The sequence below is a fragment of the Phaethon aethereus genome (genome assembly GCF_964289735.1).
Source record: "Phaethon aethereus genome assembly, chromosome: 9".
NCBI lineage: Eukaryota > Metazoa > Chordata > Aves > Phaethontiformes > Phaethontidae > Phaethon > Phaethon aethereus.
The window spans coordinates 17,525,966-17,548,691 of record NC_138585.1 but is presented as its reverse complement, the minus strand read 5'-3'; the positions used below and the strand labels follow the sequence as shown (position 1 = coordinate 17,548,691).

The 22,726-nt window shown below is 36.9% G+C and overlaps 1 protein-coding gene across 1 annotated transcript in view; it reads right to left on the bottom strand.

The window, feature by feature from the left end:
* The window catches only part of LRCH3 (leucine rich repeats and calponin homology domain containing 3), a gene marked incomplete at both ends in the record, with an annotated part of 61,119 nt that overhangs the window by 18,288 nt on the left and 20,105 nt on the right, over positions 1–22,726 (bottom strand). The window contains 9 exon segments of the mRNA XM_082003497.1: positions 1,543–1,619; positions 3,300–3,448; positions 5,984–6,104; positions 6,996–7,089; positions 10,855–10,964; positions 11,928–12,064; positions 12,240–12,345; positions 13,114–13,240; positions 14,762–14,906. Coding sequence (XP_081859623.1) covers positions 1,543–1,619; positions 3,300–3,448; positions 5,984–6,104; positions 6,996–7,089; positions 10,855–10,964; positions 11,928–12,064; positions 12,240–12,345; positions 13,114–13,240; positions 14,762–14,906 — 1,066 coding nt within the window.

Genomic DNA, 22,726 nt, shown 5'->3' with positions numbered 1-22,726 from the left:
AAATATAAAAAATTACTCATTGTCATATGGCTGTTTTTCCACAATTTTGAAGGCAACAACAATATGATCTGTTTTTAGTGCCTTGTTAAGAGTTTTACTCTGCTGCAGCATAACAGGAATAAGCTGCAATTCATTTAGATCATTGTTTAACTACTTCCGCATGAAGATCCACTGCCACCCTTAAGTTAAATTTTAAAAACATTGGATACCCTAGTGAACTACAATTTCTTTTATCATTAAAATCTGTCTATGTAAACAGCAGCTCTCTCCTGGCTAACTAGCCTTCTCTTGTCTTCTTTCCGTCAGATATGTCACCAAATCCAGTGTTTGTAAAGTCTAACTATTTCCTTGTTCACCACAAATGTTCAAATAGAAAAACAAACAAAATCAGTCTTTCAGACCGAGAGCACTGATTTGGGGAGAACACGTCAGACTGCTGTATTATTTTATGCCTTACCTATAGACACTACAGGATAAAGAATGCTAATATATACTGAAGGAGTTACCCTCCTTTAGATCAGTACCGCTACTGTACCTGCACATTTACTGCACATTTCAAAACGCCTATTAAAATGTTGCCATAACTCTGGAAAAATGTACACACTGTTCTTAATTTTCTCTTCCAATACAATTTTAGAAATAAATAAAAAATTAATTTCTCCTGACAGCATAAATAATGACATACTTATGGCTAGCAGTTGTCTCTTTTTCTTCCTAACATTCCTGGTACAACAGAGCTGGTTGCACATTCACTTTCACTCCACAGAATACTGAAATGCTTCAATGGCATATTAAAGGCTCTATGAATTCTGATTTTAGGTCCACTAGCAAGCAGATATATATTTGCTTATCTTCTTAACTAGAGACCCAAAAATCTCTTCTCAAACCTAACCACCTCGTTTGTATTCTGTTCAACTCTGACCTCTATTTTATGGACAAGCATTCCCTCCAATAAGCCAAGCAATCACCAGAGAGTATGGACATAATTCAAAAAGTCTACTTCCTTCAACTAAGCAACCTGTTTTCAGCATTGACTCCCATTCTATCTCTTCTTCCCCTGATGGAAGCTTATGATTATGCCACAGAAAAGCACACTGTAAATCAAACTAAACCCACACAGTACTACAGGTAACAAGAGTCCAACAAAATGTGACCTCATAGCACATCAGATACTCCATTGTGACTGTTTATGCTTCCCCTAAACCCACAGTACGTTCATCCCTTCTGTCCTTTATGTAATATAGCTTAAGTAAACTATTTAATCAAGTTATAAATTAAATAATGAGAAGCAAATATTAAATCAGTTTAAATGTATACACTTTAATTTGGCAGATTTCTTTAACCAACCGATTTAAAGCCAAGCCTTTTGGTCACTGCCATTGTTAGAATGCACTGATCTAGAGCAATAACTTATAAAGTATCATGCACATTTCTGGTGAAGCAACAGAAAATAATGTCATTTTTCTAAACACATTCAGTAAATATGTGTTCTTCATTCACCATGAAACTTTGGATAAAATTACTGTTACCACATATTCTTACCTGTTTTGATGTAAATATCGTCTTGTATCCTCTGTTCTCTGAAATTCTCTGATGGATATAGGCTTTACTGGTGAGCCCTAAGCAAAATAACACAGAAGATCATTATCAACTTCTTCAGAATACTGGACATTAATGTCAAAGAATCTCTTTGTAGAGCAACATTTGTAACTACTGGTATTCAAAATATCTGACAAAGAACCACAAAACACAACTCAGGGATGTTAGTTTCCAACTAGGCAAGCTCACTTTTATTTTTTCCTGCGATTTAAAGAAACTTTAGTTTCAAGATTAAATATGCCTACTGATAACTTTAGGAATTTAAAAACCTCCACTAGTAAGAATCATGCAGAGAAGTAAATGTAGGTAAAAAATAATTAATGTCACACAGAAGAAATGTAGAGTCAAGCTCCAAAGAATGTATATACAAGTGTACAGTGATGCAGTTTGGACTTTCAGAAATACAGGATAAAATAACTGATGCTCTCTTATGATGCCCTTAAAGACAGGTCACAGAGGGACTAAGAAAGCAAAACATGGGATGAATGAGAACACCTTAGGCTTAAACAGATATCATTTGGATACAGTAAGCAATCAATTAAAGCAGCTACTATTAGTATAGTATATTGTGAATGATATAAAAAAATATGTGGAAAAAAACTTCATCCATATGTTGCAGGGAAATGGGTGCACACATCCTGACTCTCAGAAATTACATGGCAGTTACTGTTAACTGAGATTTCTAAAATGCAGCATTCCAGTGCAAAGTATTACATACCAGCTCAAACAGAAAGATACTCAAGTACAAAAATGAAAAAGATACTGTTTAGACTTGTTTGGAAGAAAGAACAGAGAGGCTAGTCCCCCGTCCCGTCCCCCCCTTTTTTTTTCCCCCCTTCCTTTTTTCTGTGAGAGGAGAAAACAGGGCAATGTTCACAGCTACTCACATCTGTTTCTAGACATTTGTAAAAAGCTGTCTGGAGAACTTTCTAATCTGTTCAGCAATAATTTTACTCATTGTTCATTTAACTGTATACTTATTACTGACTGAGAACAATTTTGTGTCAGGTTTAGCTGAAACTACAGATGATGTTTTTCATTCAGAAAGGTAACAACATACATATCCAAGCCTGTACCTGTGGTTCAAGCCTTGCTTAACAGTAAGAAAGAAAGAAATTGTTTGCTGTAAATACTATGCTTTCTGAAAAGTCTGAATATTTAAGTTAGTCTAAACTTCAAATGGATACTCAAGACAGTGAGTTTCCTGGTAAATAACTTATAATCAATATGAACAGCCAAATTAATGGAGTTGCAAAATTCCTGTACTAAATCTTTATGCTGATAACAATCAACATTTTCCCCTTGAGAAAGCTGGTATATATTCTGTACTACCACGTACTGGTGAACAATTTTCTAGGTATCACCAATTACCACTTGGAACATTAACTTCAGTGTTTTCTGAAAAGACCACTCCTTCGGAAAAAACATTTACTTCACGTATGCCTAAAGGACAAGCTGCAAGAAAACAGTGTGGCTGCATTAGACTTATTCCACACATCCCAAAGGGCACTTGGGAGCAGCTTAACACTCCAGCTCTGACCTTCCACAAAGCACAACACTGGGCTCTTCCCCCAGATCAGATTTAATTTTTTTTTTTTTTTTTTTAAACAAAGAAAACCTCTGAGGGCAAGAAGCATTGACACCATCACAAAGGCTTTCCTGGGGTATATGAATTTATCTAATTTACGTAAAAGCACCACCTCATTAGAGATTCGCCGCTGGTCAATATATGCCACGAATTGTGAGCTGAGGCTGTCTGAGTCCATGCACTTGGGTTGCCTCACCTCTTCCTCCTCCTCTTCTGTGGCACAGCTATCAATATAGTCGATCTGATCGAGATCATGTTCCACTTGACACACATACACAAAGAAAACACCCATAATTAGATAACCAACAGGAGAGGAAAAAAACAACACAAAAGCAATGTCAGCAACTAAGGCCCTACTGTTTTTCTTCCATCTGGGAAAGCTCAGCATGAAAGCTCTTGAATTTTGCCTGGCCCAGTAACATTTGTTAAACATCAGATTTTGAAATAATGATAGAAGCAATGGTTTTTAAAAAGCAATGAGAAACATGTATGAAGCATATAGTCTTAATCTGCTGGCTGCAGATACTTTTGCAGTGACTGAAAAAGTAAAGTACATACTGTGATTTTTTTTTTTTAATACAAAAAACTATCTATCAAAATCTATCAACTAACACCAAGACTGTACAATGATTTGTATACATTTTGAATAATTTCTCTTGGTTCTAATTCATCTCTGTCAGAAAAATTAGAATGGGTATGACAAATACTTCTACTATTTTTATTATACAACAAGAAAACAGAGGTCTGCATGTCCACATTATCTGGATGCAACTGCAATAAATATAAAAAGTGTATGTGGAAATAACAAAGGACATTACAGAGAGAAACAACCCCCCTCTAAAACTATATAAAAGCATCTGCAGTTTTATTTTTAAAAGTGGAATGAAAAAAGAAATTAGGAACCACTGAAATGAGAGCAAGAAAGAGCACAGTTTGGCTAGCATTGATTTCCCCTTCTGTGGGTGATATTATGTAGGGCAATTTTTTAACTTGTCACTGCTTTTACACATTCTGCCCAGGACTCAGTCATGACATTGAGCAAACTACCTCGGTGCAAAATACTGTGCTGGGGATGCAAGGGCAACCATAAGCTCCCTCTCTGAGCACTATAGCTTTCTTCTTCTTAAAACTCTCTCCAAACTTGCTCCAGATGCTCTTGCAGACATTCTTTTTCTACTCGCCCGCCCCTTTCCTGCTTGTCTAAAACAGACTTCTCTTTGCCTCACCACACAATCTAGCAACTGTTACTGCCAAAGCCACCTCCTCTGCTACTAGAACTATCCAAAACAGCATTCCTATATACTTTGGCTTCGTTAAATCTCCATCTCAGTTCCAAATCTTAAAAAAAATCAAAACCAAAACAAAACCCCCCTTCTTTCCACCCTTGCTTATTAAACTTCAATAACAATAATACAGTAGAGTGAAAGACATTAGCGTTTGTGTTAGGAACACAACATTGGAAAGGGTCTCCTGAATCACTGACAGCCACATGCTATGGCTTGTGCCCCTCTCAGATACTCCTACTCATGAACTGACCGTGCTCCATCTCAAAGACTAGTAAGGCATTCTGAAATCCCTGGTGTACAAAACCCAAAGAACAAACTAAAGTTAGTCTTAGAGGTGTAGCTGGCAGCACTACCTGTTATTAAGACTGCCCATAGCTTCCCATAACACCATGTCTTAAATTCTTCTAACTTTGCCAGAATTTAACTGTTTGAACTGATTTTTTTTTGTAATGTGTAAAAGAGTGTGAGTCAACAAAAAGTTTCAGATATTTCTAGAAGGTGGCAAAGAAAACAAAATATTGTGTCAGAGAAGAGTAAGACCAAGAAAAGAAGATGGCAACAGATGAAGAGAGGGATGAGGAGAGAAGACGGAAGAAAAAGTGGGAGTTGGGCACAGAAGATTAAAACTAACTGCTAAGAGTGAGACTTGGATAGGGAATATGAACTGGAGCCATTAGGGGAAATGGAAAACATGGAGCAGCTGAGAAAGAAGAAAAAAAGTATATGGGGATGAGATTTAATAATCAGTACTGCAAAAAGAAAAAAAAAAAAAAAGGGGAGAAGAGGGAATCACTGAAAAAAACCAAACCTGAAAGAATGCTAAAATTGGGACATATAAACAAAAAGAGGACTGAAGTGTGAGCCAGTGGTAGCAACAGATTATTGGAAGTTAAAATTGAGAAGGACCGCAGAGATCAAGAAACATGGGAAGTGCTATCATCTCCTGAACAAATATGAGGGTGCTACTGTAAGACAGCAGGACAACTAATTCAGAAGGTGCAAAAAACCAATGTCATTCACAAATACCTGTCCCTCCTAGATGGATTGCATGATTTGTTTAAAACCAAAGAGTGATGAACGAGGCACTGTTGTTACTTGGAAATACGAAATTTCCTGACAAAATTGCTCATCCCATTCCGAAAGCAGTCAGCAAGAGCACTGACAATTTACTGCTGCTGTAAATTTTCCCCAGTAGCTCAAGCAGCAAAACTCCATGCACTGAAATTCAAGATTCCAAAACATTGTTTGAAGCATTTGGAGGCTTTAACATAGCACATATGCAGAAGTTGACAATGTTTCCCAGATAATCCTAATCCTGATGCTATTTGATTTTGCCTTGTAACATCCTTAATACAACAGTGTTTTACACTGTTTACACAACTGTGTTTTTGTGTAATTCCACCTAGATATTTCTCTTTTTCCTCTTTAGACAACCTACTATTTATAGCAAATATTCCAGAACTTTAATAATGATGACAATAAATATTGTTAGACAAGGATCACTGTTTACCTCCACCATTAGTTACAACTGTGCTCCCTCGGTTTTCTTGATACTGACTTTCTCTTCGCAGTCTCTGTTCTTTAGTGATCTCTGCCACACGCAAAGGGAGATCTGAGAACTCATCTGTTGGCTTTAGAAAACACACAGTGAAGTCAAGAAACACTTTTCTTCAGAAACATCATCTTACAAGCTATGATCACTTGATTTGTTTTTACTTCAACTGTCCTGTTTTGCACCAACAAAACACTTAAAGCAAAATACAGCTACAGAGTATTGTTTTTAAAAACATATATTTAAGCTTTCTTTAAAAAAAAAAAAAAACAAAAAAAAACTTGCCTACAGTTTTGTTTGCAATATCTGCAACTGCCTGAAAACATCCCAGGATAGAAACTCATAGAACCCTCTCAAAAACTTTAAGCTAGGATTGCAAGCATGTGTATGGAGTATAGCTCACTGGGACACTTTAGGTCTTGGCTACTGCCTTCTCTAGCTGTCCCAAGAGGAAAAGGCAGCTTCTTCCTTGGAACAATAATTGAGACAGTCTCCTTGCTAAGAGATCCCTGCTTCTAAACGGCAAACAGATTTTATTTTTAACATCTGAAACAAGCTACAAAGAAAGAAGATGAAATTTCCATCATTTTTGAAACTTAATTTTCATGTTCAGATTTATTTTATTGAAACAACTACTCAGAGTAATTGTAGTTGACTCAACATTGTAATACGATAGTTAGAAGTGTCTTTTTTTAGAATGAGGAACCCTCTTTTTCTCATCTTTTATGTTCCATAAATTCACCTGTCATGGACCGTTTTACATATTTCTCTTAATATTTCCAACTTTGTGTCCATCTCATATATAAAATTAAGCTTGTTTTTCTCCAATAAAACAACAATAATTTTGGCTCAAGGCAACCTGCACACTAGCATATGCATGTTACCTATTGAATACGCTTCCAGATGTATACTCATTACTTCTCTTTCCTGTACAATACTCACTCAACAAATATAAAGCTGCAACACTTACTTCATTCCCTGACCATCTTTTGTCTCCGCTGTCCACACTATTGAAACCAGAATCAAGTGCTCCGTATGGCCGGCTGGAATAGAGTTCCTCATGGCTGTCAAACACACAGTTTTAGTTACTGTAATATAAACACCATCAAAAGCTTCTCAGCTATTACAGAACAAAAGCAGGATAAACTACCAAGCACAAGTGCAGCATGTTCACGAGCTCAACATATTAGAAAGCACCATGCTGCATTTGACACATAGGGCAAGAGGCACATGCTTACAACTACAAACATACTCATCGGTCAGCTGTCCACCTGCTACTGCCTAGCGTTTTAAGAGCTAACCTGATCCAAAGCATATATCCATACTTCACACATTTCCCATGCAGAAATTATGGCAAAGAAAACTTTAAAGTAGTCTCTCATTTCACTGTTCAACAAGTCAAACATTCATTTTCCACTTCTCATGTTTTGGTTGAAAAATATTGTCCCACAAATTTTTCCATAAGTAAGGACAAACCCATGCAAGGTTACTAAAAATACAGGTATATCAGAATATACTTCTACACAAAAGTACACAGAATGTATTATATAACTATCTTCTGTATCACGATTACCTACCTAAGAAACTGTGCATTAATGGACAGTATTCCAAATACTTCATAATACCAAAAAAATATAGAAGTACAGTTTTCATCTACAAAGCCTAACTTTGTCAATGGCATGTCTAGACAAAGGCATTAGACATGTGCCTACTGTTACAATACACATAGCCAAACAGCCATACAGTTCTTCCCTAAATTTCTGGGCTCAGAAACTACATAATTCAGCAGTACAGCCATCACAGATGTCAAGTCTGGCAAATGCTGCAGATAACTGCAGTGAAAGAGACAATGGGACTTGTCTGATCCACTGCAGATGGCATTTCACAATGGCTCAACTGTCCTGCTGGCACTCGATGCCCCAGGGAGAACTGCAGCAGTAATTACTACATAATACACAAGGAAGAATGAATTTCAGGAAGCTAATTGCTTCACCCCATCATAACTAAATTACAGGTCATTTTCTCACTCGTATTGCTCTCAAGTTGTTGCTCCCTCTAAAATCCCTCTTTCAGGAAATACTTATTTTCAAATTACTATTATTATTATTAATGCAGCATCATGTGTGTGCACGGGACATTGTAGGACAGTGACATTATCGTCGGCTATTTTAATCTTCAGATAGACGTAAACCAGCAAAAAGCTAAGGGAAGGGATGGAGGGCTACAGACGAGAAACGTTATGCCATACGTCTGCTTCTATGCAGATCTAGATTCTGCAAATGTACACCAAAAGACAAGCCCTTGTACCTGCGTGGAGTTTTGATTAACTCAAAAGTGTTCCACTTTTATGGCCCCTGTATTCGAACAGAAAGATCATCTGCATAATAAACCCCTAGCAAGACATAAGGGGAAAGGGAAAACAACTCCCTTCTTTAGGGTAGGGAAGAAAAAAGAAAGACCATGAAATTGCCCAGTGCAGTTAAAGAACTATTATCTTCAATCACTGACAACAGAACCATACTTATGCTAACAGTTAACAGTATTTAAATACTGGATTTAAAAAAATGGCCACAGAAAAGAAAAATCCATCTGCAGTATAATTTTATTTTAAATGCACCAACATTTTCAGAATCTCCTGAGAACACTGTTCTAAGTCAAACAATTATTCTGAATTGAAGAGCATCAAAATTACTATTTGGCTACATCTCTAAAACAGAGAAGTATATTGCCACAAATTTCTTCTTTTAGCCTTCCTTTTCAGTTATAGCTTGAAAAGCTATACATCTAACACTAAGGTTATCTGGAAGCTCAAAAATTCATAACCACTGTTCCCAGGACTCTCCTCCTTTTTAACATGAAAGCTGCTTTCTGTCTCCTCAACTCTCACATCTAAAAAAACCTATTCAATGCTGCATGCTTTACACTATTATAATCGTACAGCAACCATCCTGAAATCAGCTGAGACTTCAGATTTTTATTCCTCCCTGACCAACAAGTTACAAGAACAACAATTAAGCATTTAGATGGACCAAAGCATCTTGGGGCAACTACAACTTACCCAGGAAGCTACATGCAGACCAAAATCAAGGGAAAAGAAGCTAAAAAGTTTGATCAAGAGTGAACTGACTGCACAACTCAAACGTCTTTAAACTTTAAGAATCTCTACCAGTCAGGTTCAGATTCTTAACCTCCATGGTATTTCACTTAGCTTGACAGACAAAACAGCAACAAAGTCTATGTGTATTGACTGATATCTTCAAAGGTGATGGACAGAAATAAGGTAACAAACAAAGCTCTTGCGCCTTGCCTGGAAATACAAACTATATTGTAGTTGAATACTTTTATTTCTCTCATCCCAAGTTCCAGAAGAGTATGATAATTATTTGGGATCCTCTCTTCCACTAGATCATTCTACCATTTTCTCCTAATATGTACTCTGATCCATGGAAAGTTCTTTCATAGGTACATGAAGATAGGATAGGAGGAATCACCTGCAACACTAAATGCCCTGAACAGCATGGTAACAACAAATAATGCAATCACCAACTCTTATCTCCTCTTGGGGATGGAAATACAGTTAAAGGAAAGCCAGCTGAAGCTCATTTCATACAGCTGAATCTGAAAGCAACTCTAGAGGAAGCATCCTCAACCAGTTCTGCACTTGTTTTTACATTCATAATTCCAAGCTATGACTGAAATACATTAACTCTTCTCATTTCACAAAAGCAATTAATGAAAACTCCCACAATGACATACAACTACAGGCAGCAATAAACCACTAAACATATAACACACTGATTTTGTTGGAATTGCCCTTAAAAAATTAAACTATGCTAGAGATAAGCAGATCATGACAGTTTATCACTTAGAGCCTTTTCTTTTCAGTAACAGGGCAATATCCCCAGTATTATGCAGAAGCCTTCTGCAACAGCTTATACTCTAGGAAACTGAGGAACACTCATAAAATGCTCATATGTTGACCTCTAGAAATATAATTTAAGACATTTGGTGCTGATGAAGAATCACTCTGTCAGTCCCTCATGCAAATTCTTCTTCACAAATCTGACTCGCAGTGACATATTGAGGCCCTCGGATTTGTGTTTTACTGCCGCTAGGACAGCGATGCATCCTTCAGCAACTTATTCCTCCACACCTTATTATCACCTTCCAAGATGACTGAGGTAATTTTTATATATATTTAGTTTCATACTTCGCTGACTCTCTTTCTTCTATATCATGTAACAGAAATAAATCCTAACTCCTGCTTTTCTCTAGACATCTTAACTGAGCAGCTGATACAGCTGACTGTTCCAATATTTGTGTTACAATGCTAAGCAATAGTGCCAAGTGAAAGCTTGCCAAAAATAACAGCTTACTAATAGGGTGGAGATCAGCATTTACACCTGCGGTTTGTGCACAGCAGTTATAAAATTCTGTACAAAAGGTTAAAAATAACAGCAGGGATATACTTTAGTAATTATGTGGAAAATAGTAAGATCTTCTAAATTGAGCACACGTTAACAACATGAGAGCACGCCCCCTCTACTATGAAGATACCAACACTCTCTTCTTACTGTATTATCAACGCGAACACTGCCTTTCATATTATATTGCTCAGGTATTCTTCCAAACTGCTTCTCAGTTCTTTTATAGTGTTACCTTGTTAGAATGCACCATGAGAAAACACAAGTGATATTCTTCAAAGACACCTGCATCAATGCACTTACCAAAGAACAATTCTTGGATCTACTTTTTTTAAAAACTCAGATGCCTGATAAAATTTTCTTGAATGTCATCAAAACTAGGAACTTGGATTGTGCCAAACTTACCAAGATCCAAATCCCATGGGTCTCCTATCATAATCAGGCAAGTCTGGAGCTATCTTGCATGCTTCTATGTTCAGGTATTTAAATATGTGAATTTTTCCTTTTATACAGATCTTTAAAAAAAAAAATTAAAATTATGTAAGTATACGTTGACAATATATTTTCAAAGTACTCTACAGACATTTAAGAAACAAATGAGCACATTTATGTCAACTAACACATCTTTTTGTCTAACCTCACTGCATTTTAGAGAAACAGCTATAGTGGAGCATCATGGGATACCCATGACAGACAAATGGAAGCCATCCTCCAAGTACACCTGGTCTGCATGCAACTTTGTCAGCTAGATACTGAAATTTCATCATGCACACAAGACACAAGTATTTACAAGCACTAGAATTTACACCCTTGGCATCAGAACAGATTCATCCCACCCATGCCAGCTTTGAATGGCAGTGGCAAACTGCCAAAGCAGCTCAAATTTAAGGTGAATGAAGCCAGTAACCGTTGTCTTTGCTTTCAAAAGGGAGGCAAAACCCTACTGAAACTACAGGTCTTAGCAAGTGCCACTCTTGATTCGGCAGCAGTAGCTCACAGTAGAACCTGTAATACTCAAGGGCTTATATACCCACATTAAAAATCAAATGAGTCACTAACCATATTGCAGTTTCTAGCTCAATGGCCAATTTGAGCACTCTGCTGCAAAGTGAACTAGCACACAGCAAGCACTGAGGCCTCAGTCAAAATTTTGACATTTAAGTGGCACAAAATCAGTCTTGTCTAGCAGAACTTCCTACCTCCTACACTGAAAGTGGAAATCTTAGCTAACATTAGTACAATGTTAACAGTGGAATTCTTAGTAATATCCCATAGGTGATACTACTAATACAGTACAGTAAGAGAAGAAAAAGGGATTTTTCAAGCTGTGCTATATATTTAACACTTTTTAGACAATACAATTTATTTTGAGTCCTCTTGTTCTTAAGTAAAGTTTGTAATGTAATATCCTTCAGCTTTTAACTTCATTCTGCTCTTTTTAGTTGAACTAGTTATCTGAATTCCTAGCTGCAGGTTACCTGTGCAGGGGGTGACTGGAGAGGGTTATTCTCTAACATGATGGTCTGCAGATGTCTGAGGTTCCTATAACAAACTGGTATTGTTGTTATTTTATTGCAGGAGAAGTCTAATCGAATCAAAGGCAACTCGGCAAGCTCTGGAGATAGAAAATAAACACAATTCAGCAGATTTAAAAGCAAGAGTATAAAAATATGTGTTTTACAAAATCACATATGTGAGTATGCTGGTTCTAGCTCTCAGGCGAGAAAAAAGCCACTGAAAATAAAAAAGTGCTTAGTTTCTGCTGTTATAACTGACAGCCTTTATCTCACCTTCAGGTAAACGCACCAAATTATTTCTTCTGACATTTAGGTCCCGCAAGGATTCCAAATTGCCAATCTGTGGAGGTATTGTCTGTATTTCATTACAGCTCACATCCTACAAAGCAAGAGTAAAGAATGACTTAGCATTACACATTACCACCATTGACTGATAAGCCTCTGCTAACTAAAATAGGTAGTGCTTTATTTGGGGACAGAAAGAAAAAGACAACTATTTATATAACAACTCAGATTCTTATATTCATTAAATCTAATTGCTGATATGAAGCATTATTCTCATTTTAAATACATGGGGAAGTAAAAGTTTTAAAAGATTAAGCATTCAATGTACGTGTTTATTTCAAGTTATTTCATTCAAGTTACTCCGCATTATTTCAGACAGCACAACTTGCTACATAAAAGCTTTTTGCCAGAAACAAATGTACCAACAGCTCTAATTCCATCCAGCCTTCCTTTAAAAAATAGGAAAGATTTGTTAAATTGGCATGGATCATTTACTGTCCAATGCAAGGCATCTTTCCCTCACATAAACACTTTTTAAAATCTCAGAGTATTTCAAACTCTTTTCTAACACTTCTATACAAAGACATGGAGATACCATGGCAGATAGAAATCTTCCTTAGGCTACGAGTAGGTTTAAGTAACTTGCTATTGCATACAAGTCACTGGTTTACAACCACAATGTCGTCAGCAGAATGAGGAAGAGGATGTTGGTCTTGCACATGCCCAGACAGCATCCTAATTACAGCATTATTTTGATCAGTTTAAGAAATTATTTCTTTTGAAGCACCTCCAAACCTATTAAATACATCAATCAAAAATTGAAGACTGAATAGTAATAGTTAAAAAATAACCGTATACTCACAAGCTCTGTCAGCTGTCTGAGCTGTCCAATTTCTTCAGGTATTGAAACCAACTTATTATTACTCGCTATCAAAACCTTTAGTGGTAGACTGCAGAGGTGTACTGGCAATGTTGAAAGCTGGTTTCGACTTTTTGGACAGAAAGAAAACAAAATAATCAGAACTCTAATGAGAAGTCACCTCACATCTTAATGCAATGAAAGACACATACAAAAAGCACGGTCCATGTAGATGGTCAACTCAGTTTTTATATAATTACTGTAAAAGTAGTTCCACAAAGTCTTTCTTCATTACTTGCTTTATCTAGTTATGTGTGAACAAACTGAATATCAAGTACCAAGCTTGATCAGATGCTTTCAAACTCAGTGCTGGGGAATAGGATATTTTTGTGCCCTTTCAGGTGCTTCTGATAACCGGCTGCCCTCTGTCACAAATAGTACATTTGAACAGAGTGCAAAAGCCTTTCTCGTTAGTAGTACTGCAAGTCGGCACATACAAAATGCCACACAAAGTCATTACTTACTCAGTTAGAAATATACCTTAAATATTCAGTAAGTCATGTGGATCGAGAATCTTGATCGTTTCACTATTCCAAAATCCAGTCTTGGACATGCCATAATAAACTACTATTAAAGGAAATACGAGGTCATATGATTGGACCGTAACCTCAGATGAGAATTGGGCAGGATGACAAACGATTGTAAAAGAGAAAGATTCCCTTTAAAAGTAAAACATAGCAAGGAGCAGTGACTGAAGAATTAGGAGGAAAGTTATTAGGATCTTAACTAAAGCTTTGATCAGATGTTGACATTTACCAAAATATGCTGCTGTATTTTTCATGCTTGAAACCCAGATTTCCCTACTATTCAAGGAAAAAAAAAGTTCTGAGCAGTAGGTGAACCAACAGCAGCTTTTAAAAGGATAACAACTGGGCTGCACTTACTAGCTATCACAGTAGTAGGAAAACCATACCTAATTCATAACCTATTCCTACAATTCTCACCATCAATAAAAAAAGAAAATGAAGAAACATAAGCATGCTAAATTGGCAAAAGTGTAACACCAGAAGGAAACAGCCTGAAGTTTTTCTTGATTGATATCACTGCCAATTTGTGGCGAGGAACTTTCCACACCTCTTAAAACACCTTCTACAAATGGAGAATTTGTTAAATTTCAAGTTGAATTTCATCAACAGGCTAAGCTGCAGCCATTAGCTTTTAATGCTGGTAGAGAAGCATTAATGCTTGAGAAAGATCTTTAAAAGCCACCAGTACAGTGAAGGTAAAGGAAATTTGCATAAGCCTCATTCAGCTGCTCAGAGATGAATTGTAAAGACTATCTAAAAGCTCTAGCCTCTTCTTTCAGTCTGCATGCCTGTATTCCACGTGAAAACTACTGGAATTTATTTTGTGAGTCCTTTAAATTGGAATTAGCTTTCTTCTTCATATTCCACTTCTACAAACTGCTGCTCAATCCTGATGTTCCCTGACTCACTTAAGTGGGTAAGATCGGTTCAGGTTGCTTTGATTCAATGACACACAATACAACAATGTGATTATTACACACCATGTTAGCTTTATTTATGGATGCATCAAAATTTATAAACCCACACTACTAATACTAAAGCAAAATTGCTAAGACAATTATTACCTGATATTTAAAAATGTTAGAGATTGTAGGTTCAAAACAGCCTCTGGGATGTATCGAATGCAGTTCTGGTACAAATTAAGACTCTCAAGGGAGACAAAGTGACATGTTTCTGCTGGAAGCTCTGACAGTCTGTTTCGTGACAAATCTGGAGGAAGGGAAAAAATAAACATTCAGTAAAGCTATCTTAAAACTTTACGAGGACAAGTATTGTCTGTATATTCGCCATCACACAGTGGGAACAGTTGGACAGGAATCAGTTTTGCTATCCTGTCTGCAAAATTTTCAAGATTATGAAGTAGCTCTCACTTCACACATGAAATAAACCAACATAATTTAAAAATTTTACAGCCACCATGAGAAAGAGAGAGCCAGATGCGACATTCCTTTCAGTCATGCTTTCATATCCCAAACCGCCTTAAGCTTAGAGGAAGCTAGTTTAAGATACTGAAAGCCCAGCTTCAAATCTCTGTCGCAGGACCATCTTTAGATTAGGGAGTTGGTATTGGGTGGGCAGTGCTGTAATGAAAAGAAAGTACCTTTCTCCCGGCCCCCTAGTAAGATACTCTTTGCTACATGGAAATCTCATCTTCAAATTTCTCGTCTAAAATATATACTTTATATAGATACACGCATATTTATAGGTAACAGTTCCAACGGGGGAAACATAAGGCACACATCACAGACAAGCCTTCTATATGCTAGCCAAAGCATTCCCTCCTTCACAGAGGTACCAGTTCAAGCCTGTAATCTCAACCAGGCAATGGAAAGATTTTCAATAAAGGGTCTTCCCAGCTGCTGAAAAATCCCTGCTTGCTGCTAGCAGTAAAGTTTACTGTTTCTTTGTGATTGTACATTCCTTGCTTGGCAAGAGACAAAAGTTTAACCAAACTACTACCAAATATTTGTATTTGAAGAATCAATATTTTCCTTAGCCACTTCCAATTATGAGTCTATATGTATAAAATATCCCTCAGTATCACTGTCCTTCAAGAGTAAAAGCTGCATTACGATAAATAATGCAGTTGCAAAGGGTTCTTTTTTCTTTAAAGGTCAAGGAAAGCTCTTGCTTATAAATGCCAAAAGACAGCTCTCACAAACACACACTAACAGCTTCTTAACACACCCAGGTCTTAATTCTAACAGGAGTTATGCTCACATCAAACGCACCTTGCATGAGCAAGGGAGTTCCTGTAGAGATACTGCCTGTTTAATAAACTGACGCTTCACCTTTACATTTTTAAGGGAGGGCAGACATTTATTGCAAAAACCCACCTAACCTGAACTGGTGTCGTGAATAATTAAAAAAATTCCAAATTTAATTGCCATTTTCTTTGTTTTGAATTTCAGTTTATCCTCATCAGCATAAGACGGTAAAAACTCCCACCTCAAAGCATATACAATAAACTGACAGTAATTTCTGTAGCTTTATTCCATGAAGGAACCGTCCAATACAGATTACTTTTTAAAGACAGCCAATGCAGATAGGTCCTGTGTCTCTTGACATTCTTTTATTTCTTTTTAAAAAGGGAAGCTTTACCAGAGTAAAAAAAGTCTTCATGAGAGATATCCTGCCTACCACTGTTCCAATGTATGCTGCTCTAGGTTGCCCAAGGAAAAAACGTCACTCTGACTGCAGCTGGAACTGACTCTAGGTCTACTTCAATGCTTAGAACAAATCATGAGCTACTACTGATAAATAATCTATAATTAAAAATCATAATTAAAATTCATAGAAAGAAGCCCTATGAAAAACTTTGTAGAGAAAAACCTCCGGGTGTACTTTAATCTACAAGTGGGAGGGAAATGCATTATCCAATCTACAGGTATGACAAGCTAACTACAGCAGAGAATACGATGGATATAAAGTTCAGCAGATGTTGCAGGATGCACACAGATGAGAACACATGAAAATTACGGAAAATTCTAATCCAACAATACAAAAAGTAATGTGGAACATAACGAAACTCCTTCCTTGTCTGTTCAGCAACAAATATTAAAAAAAAAAAAATAATTAAAAATTAAAAAAAACATACTAAGTGCTTCTTTCCACCTTGTGTCAGTCTCAAACACCACCTCAGCTTAAACTTGTCCAAACTTGATTTTGAAAACACAACATTTTTACATTAACTTTTCTGACCAGCTCTAATAGTGGGAGCTAAAACTACAAAATAATAGAAGTCATCAGCATTAACCCTGCACTCCATATCTAGAATTGTTTAATTGCTTTATAACAGAAAACAGTTCTAGATATTTGGCCCTCTTTTCTATTTTTTGTGAAAGAGGACAACTCCCCCCTCTTTTCTTTTTTTTTTCCTTCTAAGAGTGAAGAAACCCCTGCACTTGCAGCTTCTATAAACACCCTAATCTTAGCATATGCTAATCCAGATAAAACATCAGATAAATGTGTCAAATGCAAAGACCACTGTGATGGATCTTGCTTCAGGCTACTGCTGAATCCAAAGTTTTCTTACCTCTGTTGCTCATCCCAGGCCCTTCGTATTGTCAGAGTTAGTGGGAAACTCTGATCAGATCGAAACATAACAGTTTTTCTGATCACCTCAACACACAGCCCCACAAACTCTATGCCAGCACCAAAGAAAAATGATGGTGCAGGCAGCAGAGTCCTTTGTTCTGGTGGCAGGGATTACTTTTGCTGATTTAAAGCACTTACCAAACTCCAGCCTAAGTGGAGAGAGCAAATGAGTTGGACTGATCAGAACCCGCTTAAGAATCCGTAGATAGTAAAGGAGGCAATAAAGTAACTGTGTACATCCTGCAGGGACACAGCATACACTTGCACGGGAATTTATGCAATGGACACTTACTTTGACCAAGCCATCTCCCGTAATACACTAGTCTGTCCTAGGGCTGCTTCTGCTTTACTTCCATATTTTATTTCTCATTAATGTTTTAGTGAAAATGACAGCAAACTCCAACCCTCCCCTCCTCCAGGTTGAATAGCTGCAGTAGATTTAAAGCAGTGCTAAAACCATGCAACAATGCGATGTCCAAAACTGCGACATTACCAACGGGATCTCTCCTGTGCCAACATTGTTGTAAAACGTTAACAGAAGAGCGATTTCCAAACACACTGTTCCAACACAAATAAAAATTATGTATCCTGAAAAGTTTCGAGTAAGTGCAGCCAACCGGGGTATTTGTAATCACTGAAATTATCTGTGATACATACAACTTGCCATAAGGTTTCACAGTACAATTGTAGGTTACCATATAAGAAAGAAGAACGCAAATTATTTCAGAGATGACAAGAAACAAGCAAGAAATTTTGAAAAAATACTTAGCTTCCACACTGACTACATGTTTAAGTACCTATTTATTTAAAAAAAAATATTACAACAGTGGTTCATCTATAAGGTCTAAGTGTTTTTCTTAGAGACTCTGGAGGATGCAACTGAATTCCACCACCTATCTCACAATATACTAACATCCTTCAGTACACAGCTGTGCTGGCAAAATCTTCACATTTTTAACAGTACCATTTTAAATGTTTTAATAGTACCCATTTTAACAAAGAAATAGAATTCCCAAGTAATGAGCCATATTTTCTGTCAGAAGAGTCATGAAGAAAAAGTTTCTTTCAACTCTGTTTTGGAAAGGGTTCTCACAAACATGGGAATTCTCAATTGCTTTTTGTTTCACTATCTTACCAAAGAACATTTAAAACCGAATACTTACATATTGTTCAGACCATAAGGCATGGGAGTACTAGTGAAGAACTTAATATATTTTGAGCTATGATTTAGTATTTCTAAAGAAATAACTCCCTGCAAAGTAACATTAGGTATAAATGAAATTATATTTTAAACAATAAATGAGCTCATAGCATGATAGAAAAGAGATGCCAAAGGTGGTTAGCAGCAATAACTAAGTTTTTCCAGACTTCCTTCAACTAGTCATTTTTAAAACTTGGCATTCTGTTGTTCCACTGAATTTCAGAAATTTATTTTAGAAATTCAGTGGAAAGCAGATTAAATCAGAGCTGAATTTTGATGCTGCAATATAGTCTCTTAAACCATTCAAAATGGGTGTAACCAATTACAAGTTTGGTTAATAAGGCTGCAGCATTTTTACTCACACAATAGCCATGAGAATGCTATCTTATACACAGCATCTATAATCTCGTGTGCTCGAATGGGGAGCTAAGAAGGAGGGTCTGCTAGGACCTTAAAAAAAGGCAAGTGCTAGGGAAAAAAAAAAAAGACTAGGCTATACTATAGAACAAGAATACCTTGAGAATTAGATAAAAGCAATATATGATAAAATACAGTGCGAATTTTGAACCCGCAAATGAAGAACTGCTTTTGGTTATTTGCAATCCCTGCCTTGCCCCTATGCAAACCTCCAACAAATATTTCAATTTCTCAGAGTCCAGAACACAGCACCCCTAAGACTTGGTGACATTTTTTATTTTGGCCAATTTCTCTGGAACCTTCCCCCATTCCAGAAAGCAGACCTTAAATGGGACGAAAAACAGGGCAGAGTACAGCAGTTATTGTACGAAACAATTCAACAACTCCATCCTCTTCCCTACCATCCTCCTAAAAATATCTGAATGAAAGGAACAGCTCTAACAAAACCAGCAGAGAAGTAAATAAAAAAAGCACTCCAGTCGTTATATATTTACATATATGCTACCCTGCAGCCCAGCAGTACCTGGTGCTTTTCCAAAAGAGAAAGAGGGAGTGAGGTAAAGGAACAAAAACTAAGGTGTTTTATTGAAAATACCTTGTGAACTAAGACTTGTTTCAGTGATACTCTTCTGCTACTGTATTCATAAAATAACTGCTCAACAACAACCAGAAAAATAAAAAGGTGTTATAGTACAAATTATTGTGAAAACTAAAATTTGTGCAAAGATTTCTCTGCATTTCTCAGAAAAATGACAATTTTTCTGAGATAATTATTGTATTTTTTAAAGCAAATATTGTATCATGAATTAAGAAGCAATTGACAACTGTCAAATCAACCAAGAGTAATCAGCATGATGCAGATTATTTGCTTTAATATGTATGAGCACACCCTTGCTTCTTGACATATCATAAATGCAAAGAGCAAACAACTAATTCCCCCCAAAATCACAAACACTGAATTTCACTGTGAATAAGCACGAGTGAAATATGGCTATTCTAATTTGAAGTAGGATTGACTTGTTTGTGTTCATATTTCATAGGTTAAAATTACTGTTACCAGAAATCCGCTTTAAAAAAGGTTCTTCTAGCCTGCTAAAAATGGATGTGTTTCCTTGAAGGCAAGATCATGTGGAATTTTGGCAAAGGGGAAGCGTTCTTTGGAACCAAGCTCTTTGTGAAAGATAAAAAAAGCCAACAGCACAAATACAAAATGAAATCTCAGAGCGGAGTCAGATCACTGACCTTTTCCTTCTTAATTGGGATTCTGTTCAGAAAGTCAACAAATCCAATGTTAAATGCAACTAGAGAATACACTATGTTTAAAATTGCATAATTTGGCATTAAATGTAAACTCTTCCTGCTCAAAGAAGAATGTTTCTCTAACATCAAACATTAGCAGGGCTGTGTTCACACATCTCTAACCTAAGCTGTAACACAAATGTTGTCTCCAAAGGAAAATCACAGATGCATAGAGATGTAGTGTTTAAGGTACCAGGTACTTTAACCCACTACAGATGCTATAAAGAGGGGGAGCTGCAGCCCAACTGTTGCTGGCACTCAAACTAGCTGGGTGGCGGTGAATTCCAATTCATCACGAGATGCTAATGTGATCAGTCCACTAATCCTGTTGCGATGGGAATATGGCTTTGGCTCTCATTCCAATTAACTACAACAATGAGGGCCAGCTCTAGGCCTGGCCTGTGCTACAAAATTTTGTTAATAAAAATCTGCCTTTTGTCACCAGAGATCTGCGTGTGTTCCCCACACACATTTAATAATTTTTTAAAAAATGTAAACCAGCAAAGCCTCAATTTTTGACCATCTGTTCAAAACCAAAAGTCAGCAACCACCATAACACCCGCTGGCAAAACGCTAATGTAAGAGATTGTGACATTATGTCAGCAGTTGTAAACTGTGGGCTCCCACCCATGATGTATCATGTCTTCTATAACAACCGACTTGCAGCTGCGTGACATCAGCCATGAATGTGCTGCAGTGATGCAACAATACTGGTATCTGTGAATTGATCTGAATCCTGATAGTGACACTGGCTGCCATACACCGCCCTCAACTAGGATGACTTCATTTGAAGGACAAAAACCATGTTCTGTTTTCCCCAAAACTATGAAAAATGCGTTGTGACTTAAAAGCACACTCACAGTTTTTGTTTTATACCAGACAAATCTAAGATATACTAGCTTGCAGCTTACCGACAAAAAAATATTTTTCACTTCAGTAATTAGATACACCAACCAATGACCACGAGGCTGACAGCCAGTGTAGCGACAGAAGGAAAAAGGCTGAATGAACTGCTGTAACAGGAAAAAGTGCAGCTATTCAGCTGTAACAGCTCTACAGTACAATAAAGACATCCCATCTGTACTTCACGGTGTATTGTATTAAAAATTGGTTTTATTTGGCACTACAGTAATAGACCCAGTCTCAAAAGAGGTTGCACTGCCCCTATCCTCAGCACTGCAGAGGCATCTGGAAAAAAAAATAACAACAATGTTCTTGTACTTCATAATCTAGAACAAGAAAAAACACTCAAAATCTGGAACTGTGTAAACAGAGGTTCCCCCCGCCCTACACAACTTAAAGACCAGAAGCAAACTCCATGGTTTCACAATGATAACAACAAAACCGCAATCACCAGCTTCTCATAAAACACTGAAGACTATCCTTGAAGTAGCTGATGTAATCTCGCAGGTATGGAAAGCGGCTCACCTAAGCAACTCATTTACAATTACTGCTCTGGAAGAGTCAGGCTGCTCCCTGGAAATTATCTGCTTAGGTTACAGGCACCTTTCAGATAACGTCACTAAACAGATCTTTTGAGGAACTTGATGCCATTTGATTGCTCAATTATGACATTATTAGAACGATTACTCACACTTCCAAATGCATTTGAAGCACATTGTTATATAAACCTTAACTCCACTTTTTGTTTGTCATCCATTCTATTAGCCAAATAAAGTAATGTATATTGAACCTGGTTTTATGAATTGATTTGTTTCACCTCCCAAACATTTCAGTACTTGAAATGACAATCGGAGGAGAGCAATGCTTGTGATCCTGCTTGACTTTTAGGAAACATTCCCATAAAGCTACTAAAAGAAAACAAATAAAATGAAAGCATAGCCCTGCAGATGAGCTACAGGTATTACTGTACTGACTTTTCTTGCACAAGAAAACTGGAAATCATCATAAAAAAATACATCTGTGATACAATTCTGACTCTGTTGGTCTCTGTATTCAGTACTTGGGAATGTTTTCTTTTCTAAGCACTGAAAACATTGGCATCCTTAGAGCTTCATTTCACACCTGGAGGATTTCCTGACACAAGAGGGGTGATTTTGCCTCTTCCTGCCTGCTGTGATATAACACTATCACTTTTGTCATACCCTAACTTAAAACAAACCTCAGAAATATCATCTCCTGAATCACCTCCTACCTGCCAGTCCCACCAAACCTGAACTTTTCCTAACTACTATTCCATGTATCTAAGATACACTTTTTGTAAACCTAATAAGTTAAGGTGAAAGAAGGTGGCATTTACTGAACCAAAATGAGGCTGTTCCTTCTTTGTTTTACCTAGGTAATGCACACTGCTCATGCGACTGCATTTACCTTTTTCTTTGACACCTAGATTACCAAATGAAACCTGTCTAGCTTTTTTGGTTTTTAACTTAGAAGCATCTTAAGTACTATCACACAAGGGAGTTTTGCAGAATCTGGCTTACAAATCACTTGATCTATACTAGTTTTTTTTAGCAGCAAGTTGCCCCTTCAGCACTTCTCCATTAAAATACAT